This window comes from Scardinius erythrophthalmus, assembly GCF_964197995.2.
Source record: "Scardinius erythrophthalmus genome assembly, chromosome: 3".
Lineage (NCBI taxonomy): Eukaryota > Metazoa > Chordata > Actinopteri > Cypriniformes > Leuciscidae > Scardinius > Scardinius erythrophthalmus.
Genome location: NC_138223.1, coordinates 34,710,183 through 34,721,457, shown reverse-complemented (window position 1 = coordinate 34,721,457; position 11,275 = coordinate 34,710,183). Strand labels below are relative to the sequence as shown.

The 11,275-nt window shown below is 39.2% G+C and overlaps 2 protein-coding genes across 2 annotated transcripts in view; one reads left to right on the top strand and one right to left on the bottom strand.

Moving 5' to 3' along the window:
* Window positions 1-925, bottom strand: part of LOC308687872 (uncharacterized protein) — a gene marked incomplete at its 3' end in the record, with an annotated part of 5,599 nt that extends 4,674 nt beyond the window's left edge. The window contains exons 1-3 of the mRNA XM_081360699.1: window positions 911-925; window positions 323-508; window positions 25-157 (exon numbers count right to left, since the gene is read on the bottom strand). Of these exons, the coding sequence (XP_081216825.1) occupies window positions 25-157; window positions 323-508 (319 nt within the window). The 5' untranslated portion in view covers window positions 911-925. The remainder of the gene's footprint in view (window positions 1-24; window positions 158-322; window positions 509-910) is intronic.
* Window positions 926-9,331: 8,406 nt separating this feature from the next.
* Window positions 9,332-10,615, top strand: LOC308687871 (prostaglandin D2 receptor 2-like; the record flags this gene model as incomplete). Its single annotated transcript, XM_081360698.1, has 1 exon — window positions 9,332-10,615. The coding sequence occupies one exon, from the start codon at window positions 9,332-9,334 to the stop codon at window positions 10,613-10,615; it is 1,284 nt and encodes a 427-aa protein (XP_081216824.1).
* Between the last annotated feature and the right edge of the window lie 660 nt (window positions 10,616-11,275).

Genomic DNA, 11,275 nt, shown 5'->3' with positions numbered 1-11,275 from the left:
CATTATTGAAGTGGTGTGGTGCACTGGCCATGAAATCACGGTCCACAAATCCATTCTGCATGTAGATCTGATTCAGTGCCATACGGAACTTGGCACCCGAAACCTCACCTGTGGCCGTGTCCAGACACGCACGCAGCAGCTCTTCAGGTGATGGGCCCTGTGTTAAAGTGGAATCATTTTAATTCAATGTATCATCATTTTTAGTAAAATGATGACAAACATTTCTCAAAACAAAGCTATTGTTTGTCTTCAGAAGAATCTCACAATTTCTATGGTATGTTTATAGTGCTTTTTATGCCCCTATACTTGTACACAAACTCACCGTTGGATTGAATTCTCTTCCTTCTGATTCAGCCTCTGCTTTACAAACCTCCTTGATCTTTTCCATCACAGCAAAACCAGTAATGATCACATGGGTGTTTCCTCTACCCCCGACTGACACAAAAGCCTGCACCCTGGACACTAGTGTGATCAGGGCCACAATGGGTACTAATGACTTCATGATCATCTGAGTCAAGAAAAATAAAATTTAGCAATTTAGTAATGCGTGCTGCTTTTCAAAAAAAGAAAAATGAAGAAAAAAACCTTTAAAAAAGAAAGAAAAAAAAGCTTATTTTTTTATTCATGAGGGAAAAAAAAATAACTTAACCAGTAGACAAATTTAAGGAACAAGAAATAATTCAAATATTCAGAGAGAAGTGAGCGGAATTAAGTTAAAAATATTACAAACTATATATTTTGTAAACTGTTTATATATAGGCCCATATTATATATTTATATTATTTATATTATATATTATTCTATTATTTATGATGGATACATTACCTATGCTAAGGCAATGTATCCATCATAAATAATAGAATAGAAAATAGAATACAATAGAATGTATATAATAGACCTTATTTCTTACCTTTTACATTCAAGGTACCTTCAATCCGTCTCGGTTCCTCCTGTCTGTCCCTTGATAATGGGTCCTTGTTAGGCTCTGATGATATATACACTCACCTAAAGGATTATTAGGAACACCTGTTCAATTTCTCATTAATGCAATTATCTAATCAACCAATCACGTGGCAGTTGCTTCAATGCATTTAGAGGTGTGGTCCTGGTCAAGACAATCTCCTGAACTCCAAACTGAATGTCAGAATGGGAAAGAAAGGTGATTTAAGCAATTTTGAGCGTGGCATGGTTGTTGGTGCCAGACGGGCCGGTCTGAGTATTTCACAATCTGCTCAGTTACTGGGATTTTCACGCACAACCATTTCTAGGGTTTACAAAGAATGGTGTGAAAAGGGAAAAACATCCAGTATGCGGCAGTCCTGTGGGCGAAAATGCCTTGTTGATGCTAGAGGTCAGAGGAGAATGGGCCGACTGATTCAAGCTGATAGAAGAGCAACTTTGACTGAAATAACCACTCGTTACAACCGAGGTATGCAGCAAAGCATGTGTGAAGCCACAACACGCACAACCTTGAGGCGGATGGGCTACAACAGCAGAAGACCCCACCGGGTACCACTCATCTCCACTACAAATAGGAAAAAGAGGCTACAATTTGCACGAGCTCACCAAAATTGGACAGTTGAAGACTGGAAAAATGTTGCCTGGTCTGATGAGTCTCGATTTCTGTTGAGACATTCAGATGGTAGAGTCAGAATTTGGCATAAACAGAATGAGAACATGGATCCATCATGCCTTGTTACCACTGTGCAGGCTGGTGGTGGTGGTGTAATGGTGTGGGGGATGTTTTCTTGGCACACTTTAGGCCCCTTAGTGCCAATTGGGCATCGTTTAAATGCCACGGCCTACCTGAGCATTGTTTCTGACCATGTCCATCCCTTTATGACCACCATGTACCCATCCTCTGATGGCTACTTCCAGCAGGATAATGCACCATGTCACAAAGCTCGAATCATTTCAAATTGGTTTCTTGAACATGACAATGAGTTCACTGTACTAAAATGGCCCCCACAGTCACCAGATCTCAACCCAATAGAGCATCTTTGGGATGTGGCGGAACGGGAGCTTCGTGCCCTGGATGTGCATCCCACAAATCTCCATCAACTGCAAGATGCTATCCTATCAATATGGGCCAACATTTCTAAAGAATGCTTTCAGCACCTTGTTGAATCAATGCCACGTAGAATTAAGGCAGTTCTGAAGGCGAAAGGGGGTCAAACACAGTATTAGTATGGTGTTCCTAATAATCCTTTAGGTGAGTATACATTATGTCTTATCTCACAGTGTACAGAAGTTGTCATGCAATCAGACCTCAGCAAATGATTAACCATTATGGAGGAATTATATTATTAAAGCATGGCTGCCTTTAAAATATTGTATCATATCACACACACAAAAAGTATAAATCATAGCCTTCATGATAGCCTTCATTAAATGTGATATAAAATCCCCCCAAAAATGTAAACATCTACAGCAGTAATAAAACTAACCTGATGCATACTGTTGAGTGAGGCTAAAACCACCTTTGACCATTCACATAAAAACTTCTACATTGCTTAATTTTTAAAATTTGCTTTATGACTTTACCAGTAAAGAGTTTATCATCATCTTTGGAAACAATATTCACATTCCACAATAGGACCACACCTGTTCTCGCACATTGAGATCCCAGAAACTTCAGGAAGTTCTTCAGTAAATAAAATGATTGACCGTATGACATTACAGGCTCAATGAATGACCCTTATGCAATAATTATGTACTAAATTATTGTGACTAACTAGTTAATAATCTCATCAATATTTATTCTTGTATTATTCACTTACTTTTATTTAAAGGTGAATTTTCCCTCATTAAAAAAAAAGTTTTACACATAAACAAACTGTACTTTTGGAAAATATTGAAAATAATTGTATGGAACAAATTAATCATGACTAGCTTATTTATAAAGTGGCATCAGTTACTTTTTTTTTAGGTGTCAATATAATAGCAACTTTTCACACTAATATCCTTTAGTGGATGCACTTCATACTTGAAGTTCCTTAACTGAATATTGACTTTTAGTCAATGAAATCTTTACAATGTTCACTTAGCAATTAGGTTGTCAAAAAACCTGAATCATTTCACTTTCAAAAGATGTATTACATGGTTTTTGATCCACACAGGTCTCTCACAGGTCCTTTTCTTTCAGTTTTCAACAAGTCAGGCCTTATTCAATTATAATATGTCAGTAAATATGTTTGTCTTGTTTTGCTGGTCAGTAAACACTACGACAGAGAATTAAAAATATATATTCTTTAATTAACTGACACTCAAGAGAATACAGGAACAGGAATAAAAGACTAAGACGGTTCTTTGATAACAGTGTGAGGTGTTCCACTATGGGAATCGCTTTGGGCGTGACCAACTACGGAAGCTCCTGTGACACCACGTCTGTCTTTGACGTCATTATAGAGAGATTACTTCCCGTTCCTATGCGAGGAGGGGAGTGTTGGTGAAACACCTCACTCTGTAATAAAAGAACCCAGGATTATGTAAAGTAACCCATTGTTCTCTTTCTAACTTTCTAATGATGGCTCAGACACATTTATATAAAACAGCACAAAAGTATGTGGCGTTGCCCAACTTGCTGCTGCACAGATATCCTGAACCAATGCTCCCCTGAGGCACATGATGTAGCCATGCCCCTACTGGAGAGGTCCAGCATCTATCCAGTGGGACAGCGACTTCCCTTTGTGAGGAGTAGCCTTAGACACAAACAGCTGGTCATTCTTTCTGAAACCTGCTGTCCTCTCCACGTACACATGAAGCGCCCTTACTGGACATAACAAATTCAGTCTCTTATCCTCCGGAGAAGAGAACTGAGGAGAGTGGAAAGTTCTGTAGTTAGACATCTATATGCCGAGTCCACCACTTTAAGTACAAAAGCAGGGTTAGGGCAAAAAAAAACTTTGTGAGCACTGGAGAAAACTGCAAACAAGACAGGCTGATTGACAGGGCCTGTAAGTCACTCACACGCTTAGCTGTCACCAGCGCTACAAGCAGTCCCGTCTTAAGCGAGAGAAACTTCAACGCTATGCCTTCTAATGCTCTGGAAGCATTTCACCTTTAGCTTGTGGCTTGGATACAATATAAATTCTTTATTATGTATTCATATGTATTACATTATACATATGTGACCCTGGACCACAAAACCAGTCTTATGTGTAATTTTTTTAAAATTGAGATTTATACATCATCTGAAAGCTGAATACATAATCTTTCCATTGATGTATGGTTTGTTAGGATAGGACCATATTTGGCCGAGATACAACTATTGAAAATCTGGAATCTGAGGGTACAGAAAAATCGAAATATTGAGAAAACCTTTAAAGTTGTCCATTTCTATTGGCGATAGTGCTGCATCCATTCACAAAAATAAATCTTTTATGTATTTAAGGTGGGAAATTTACAAAATATCTTCATGGAACATGATCTTTACTTAATATCCTGATGATTTTTGGCATAAAAGAAAAATCTATAATTTTGACCCATACAATGTTTTGTTAGCTATTGCCACAAATATACCTGTGCAACATAAGACTGGTTTTGTGATCCAGGGTCACATATGTATTATGTATGAAGCTGAGAAGGTGATCGTAATGTTTGCTTGCTTGGTAAACAGAGGTTAAACGCTGCATCCTCTTGTCTCCTGAGGGTGCTGGTTTCTCTTATTTTCTCGAGCGCTGGTCCGAACAGGCCTTTAGTTAGGTTGTACGCTGCGTCTATTGCCCAATCCTGACAGGTATAGCCATAAAGCTCTCTCACCTGACATGGTCAGGCCCATAACACGGCCAAAGCCCTGAACTGCTCCATGGGAAGAACAGAGAATTAGATCATTCATATCACATATTTCGTCCCAGAGTGCTGGGTTCTGCACTCCTGTGTCTAAGTGTCGCCCCATCTCCTCGAAAATCACTGCCTTGTACGTTGACAGTAAAGCCATTGCGTTCAGCGAACACACTGACTGCGCTGCATTGGCCGGGAGCTTGCTCTTAAAGGGGCTACACCACTGGCGAGATTTGCCAATTTGCTGCCGCTCGTTTACACACCTTGTGCAGGAAACTGTCTGTCTGAGAGGCCAAGTCCATCTTGCTAGGGTGTCCAGACTGTTGGACAGGGAAGGAACTGTTGTCTTCCTCTTCCTCGTCATCCATGTCTAAGGCGAGGAGATCAGAGTTAGCATCGCCCTCTGAGTCCTCGTCACCTGGTGTGTCACCTGTGCGAGAAGGCCATCAAACAGAGGAGGCATATCCAAGGAGTCGGCTTCCATCACGTCCGCCCAGCTCATGGTAGCTGGCGTCAGTAGCCATGGATGGTCAGTAGCCATAGATTTCGTGGCAGCTCCGTACAGACATGGGCCTTGTTGGTTAGCCACCGCCACTCTCAGCCTTCTCTCCAAGATTTTCCTCAGCATTGATGCACAGTGGACGAATGTTTGCGGTTCCGCAAGCGACATTTGAGCATGTTTTGGGCCCATACACATTATGCACATAGTGTGATGGTCCCTGCCCTAGATGGTTGCTCCACATGACAATGGACACGGGTGGGATACAGCCTCCCAGCTCTTCGACTCAGAGAAAGAGTAATCCCATGACTCGTCACAACACGCTGATCTAATGGTTCTCGTAGGGTAGTTACCCCTTTTAACGGCTCACATTAACGTGTGAAGCCTGAAGTTGACTTGACGCCACTGAAAATCCTACCATTGTTATTTAATACGAGATAGTCCAAACAGAATAGCTTGCCACTACTTAGAATTTCACTCAACAATCCAATCCACTGATGTCGTGTTCGGTGGTTCACACTGTACGATTTTGGCCACGACTTGGCCGTCTGAGACAAATTGCCTATTAATGACTGTTGCGTTCATATTTTAGCATTGACGAAATTCTGACAGTGTCAGAAGTTTTGACTCACAGTCCTGCAGTGTGACTTCTTCTACAACAACCGTCAAATTGTTAAACATCAGGGGAATGTAATCAGTAACTACAGGAACAAACGGGGAAAAAACTAGGAAACTTGGGATCCATCTCAATCAGCTCCCTAGTTCAGTAGTAAGGGCACTGCAGGGAGTCGACAACTTAAGGGCTGTCTCAATTAAATCACAAAACTTAAAACACGTGAGCCATAACACATAATAGATGTTTTTAAATATACAAACAATTATTTTATTATATTTCAGCATACATACATCGCTAGACATGCAATAAACATAATCTAGCTAAGATTTATAATAATTTGTTTACAGCTGAAATGTTGCGGGTATATATAAAAAACAAACTATTATCATAATGTACTTTAAATAACATTACAATGTCTGAAAGATATCAGCTCTCAGTAGTGATGATGTTGTACAATGTCACATCGCCGGAAATGAGTCATCAGTGTCGCAAGTGTAGTGAGCCAGGATCCTTAATGTCTTTACTAGTGCCCGAATTCGTGAACCCGATATACTGATTCCCCAGCTCGGGAGCTGATTGAGACGCACCCTAGGTCATCTTACTATGACATGGAACACAGACAAACAGGAACAGGGAACACAGACCCAAAACATAATGAGCATAGACATACATGTTACAATGACCGTCCTGCTCAGTTTTTGTCTGTATTTAGTTAAACATTTCCATGTGTCTTCTTAATTATTTTATTTTTTCATTGCCCTGCCTGGAGCTTCAAAATGTCTTATAATACAATCCATATGCATTGTTTAGCACTGTTCATACATTTAAAAAGCACATACATTCTGAACAGCTGTCGTCTGAAGGAAAACAATAATTATAAACAGCAGAATGTCATGTGATAGAAAGACAGAAAGTAACACCTACTCCGTTCTACTTTTTTTAATCGCTTATTTGACACACCTTCAGTACAAAATGATGTACGAGACAAAGACAGAGGTGAAAAAGAATTCATGGAAGAAAGTAACTAATGGACAACTAAAGATCATCTGGAGAAAACGCTCTGTGGAGTCTGAGTAAACAAATTTCAAAAAAGGTATGTTTCAATTTAGTCTATCCAGGTTTACTCAGATACTGCTTTAAATGTGAGCATAGGGGATCTCTAGACAATAGTGGCAGAATAAAAGTCAGAAAAGTCAACCTGAAAAACTTGTTTTAAGATAATGTCATTGTCTTGCATTTTATGGTAAAATTAACAGGGAATCTTGAAAAGAGTCTTCAAATATAAAAATGAATTACGAAAAACACACTGAATAGTTCTGATTTAAGATATTTTAGCTCTTGCTCTGTGTTGTGGTGTTTTTGCATACAATACAGTTAAAAAGTTTGGGGTCTTTTTTGAAAGAAATTAAAACTTTTTTCTGCAAAGATGCTTTAAATTGACCAAAAAGACAGTAAAGATATTTACATTGTTAAAACAATAAAATAAGTGCTGTTTTTTTTTTCTTTTCTTTTTTTTTTTTTTTTTTCAAAAAATCTGGAAAAAAATGTCAACAATGAAAATAAGTAGTGTTTCTTGAGCACCAAATCAGCATAGAATGATTTTTGAAGGATCATGTAAAACTGGAGTATGCAGATAATGTGTGGCCTTTGTACAAAAGATCAGATCTCTGTTTCAACTGAACTATAAGATGCTATTTGTAACATTCTTTAATCATGCTAGAGAACATGAACATCATATTTTACACAAACTTGTGAAGTTCGTGGAGCTTTTGAGTGCCTCCTTTTTCAACATTTTCATTTAAATTAGTATACATTACAAATTATAATGAAAAAAAAAAAGAAAAAAACTGAAGTAAATAGAAGCATAATGGAAGCAGACTACAGTGATCTCAAATTGTTGGACCTCATTGTATGTCATAAACAAAACCCATTCTGACCAATTGTTTGTACAATCACTGAATTCTTTCAGCTCTTTGATTCTTTGCTCTTCCCACAACCCTTGCCATGTTTTCTAAGTAAATGTTGTTGTTGGAGAGGGCAGACAGTGACATGCTCAAGTGCTCCGCATGGCAAACTACTTTTTTCAAGAGAAAAATTAGATTCATTATCAGTCATGAATGAAACTGAACATCAACACCAAGATTTTCCACATGCTCAAGTGACCCGCATGGCAAGATACTTTTTCCAAGAAAAAAAATAGGAAAGAATTAGATCCATTATCAGTCATGAATGAAACTTAACACCAACACCAAGATTTTCCTGAGGAATAATAACAGACAACCCTTATAATGGATGATTGCAGGATGAGTGTATGATCTCACACAGTCATCATTTCTACTAAACCATCAATTATCATGCAAGAGTGAGAGATGCGTTCCTGTTTAATACAATAATACTGTAAGCCTACCAATGAATCTCGATCCCAGCAACACTATAAATGTGTTGTTAAAGCCTTTTTAATGTAATGTTTTTAGACACTGTGAATAATGTAAAATTGATGTGTTTTAAATACTAAGCAAGAGAATGTGTGAACTTGTTGGTAAACATTTTGGTTAGACTGGGTCTGCATGCGGTTTTTGGACTCAAGAAATAACAAGATAAAACAAAATAATGACAAATGCTTTAACTCTAAACCTTACGATCATTCACGCACATGCATAAACTGATAACAAAAATTTTACATACCTCACGATGATGTTTTTTTAGAGCGGTCTTGTATGAAAGTGTTGTGAAGTCAAAATAGCGACAGCAGAAACCTGCACAGACAGGACTAACACAGTTAAGAGACTAAGACGGTTTAGTAGATAGAGTTTGCACATCTGATTATCATTATTCACCATATCTTCCTATTTGCTTGATTACACAATCTCTACTTCTTCTTTCCTCTTTTTTGAAATTGTTGGTAAATTTTCTGTTGTAAGAAATGTATAAACTCTTTTAGTGATCTGCATTGAACTTTGTGATCTACTTAGTTAACTTAATATTGTCACTGTCGAAGTTACTGTTTTATTTATTTTTTTGCACAAAATTAGAGTACCAAATCATCATAAGAATTATTTCTGAAGTATCATGTGATGCTGAAGAAATAATGCTGACAATTCAGCTTTGCCATCACAGGAATAAATTACATTTTAAAATATATTAAAATAGAGCAGGTATTTAAAATTGCAAAAGTACGTCACAGTTTGACTGTTTTACTGTATTTTTGTATAAAAAAAATGCAGCCTTATTGAGCATAAGAGACTTCTTTTCAAAAAAATATCAGATCATATAAAGACCCCCGGTTGAAGACCCCCATCTTAGAATCCTACAGATGTTAAACTTTAAGAAAGAAACCCATTTCAAACACACATAATAAAGGTTTCATTTGTTGATCTATGTGGTTCATTTCAGTTGTCTGTAATAAATATTTTTTTCTCATTTTTGTGACAGCAATGACTTCCTCATTACCTCCTAATTCCTCCCATTCGTCCCCCTCAGAGCTCCACTGTCCCGTTCTGCAGAAAATGATCTCTCACACCCTGAACAATAACACTCAAGTGAACCTGGCGGCGGTGAGTGTGCATGGTGTGGTATCCACTCTGGGAATCCTGGAAAACGGACTGGTGCTTTGGGTCCTTGGTTGCCGTCTTCGTTGCAAGACGGTTGCAGCAGTATGGGTTCTCAATCTGGCACTGTCGGACTTCCTAACCACACTAACTTTGCCATTTTTCACTCATTACCTACTGATGGGCCACAGCTGGGAGTTGGGCGGCCCATTGTGTGCAGCCCATGCCTCCATATTTTTCCTCAACATGTTTGTTTCTGCCTTCCTACTAGCTGTGATATCGTTGGACCGTTGTTTGTTGGTGACTAAGCCGGTGTGGACTCAGAATTATCGCACTGTGTCGGCAGCTTGGAAGATCTGCGGCCTAGGATGGGCATGGGCGGCGGTTAACACGTTTCAGTATTTCATGTTCCGATCCGTCGTGCTTAAGCAGGATGGCCGCAAACTTTGCTATCATGATTTTGCACTCTATTCCTCACAGAGCACGCTGCATACAGACTGTAAGGCGCGTCAGGAAGCGACGGCAGTGTCCAAAGTGTTGCTGGCGTTTGTCGTGCCACTGGTGGTCATTGCTGTCAGTTATGCTTTCTTTGTTATAGAGCTGCATGCTCGCAGGAAGAGGCTCGAGAGTAGACGGAAGAGTGCGAGCAATGGCAAACAGAAATCTTTGAAATTCTTCCGCAGCCTGTCTTCACCAGTCAGACAAAACGGTGCTCGACTCTCGCAAGGTTTCACGAAAATGGTCGTCACGGTGATCGCAACCTTTGTTCTCTGCTGGCTGCCCTACCACGCTTTCTGCTTGCTGGAGGTGACGGCTCAGTACAAGACAGAGATTGTGGATCTGGTGGAGGTGTCCTTACCTTACGTAACAACGTTCACTTTCCTGAACTCTGTGTTGAATCCAATTATCTACACTTTTAGCTGTCCAAACTTCTGCAGTCGAATCCGCCAAAGTCTAGGGGCGCTTTTTGAGGGGCTGGTGGAGGAAGCTGGGCCATTAGTGCTGGTTACTGGAAGGATGAAGAAAAAAGATATCTTGTCTCCCACTTTACTCAGCTCTCCAACCCCTCCCAGAGTTCCCCGCATCCAGCATGACTCCCAGGGCTCCATCAACCTCTTCGGTTTTAAAAGCTGTCCCACAGATGAGATCAAGAGAGACGTCAAAATGTAACTTTATCATTAGGAATAACATTACCTGGTACTGATGACTGATGTTTCTGAGTGGACTACGGTCTGCTAACAAGAGGTCACAATCATGGGATGGCCTTATAAGCCTTTATATTTTTCTGTGTCTCTTTCCTCCACTGGGTTTGATTTAAGCCATAGTCATGTTGGATTACCTCTGAGGTTGTTAGGTTGTAATATTAGAGAGTTCGTGGCACTGGAGTAAAAGCAAAAATCCCTCAATCACAGACGAAGAAACATGGCCCATATTCCTGTCTCTGTTCTCCCACATTGCTCAGATTACTGACTACAGTATATACACACAAGATTTATGCTCATTTTAAATCAGGCCACACACGGGTATGGAAGGTATGGAAAACTGGACTGCAGTTTCCCTCAATATACATTAATATTAGCCATAAAGAGACTACATGAAAACAAAATATTTATCTTGAAGCTTCTCATCAGAATATTTAGTGATTTCTGAACTAGTCTTTTTATCAAGGAAAAAAAAATATTTTAACTAGAATACAGACTAGACACAAAACTTTTAATTCTATACCTTTTCAGTCAGGATTTCGCCCATCTCATGGCACTGAAACTGCTCTTCTTTGTGTGGTTAATGACATTCTTCTGTCCATGGATTCATGGTTAGTAAAAATCTTGA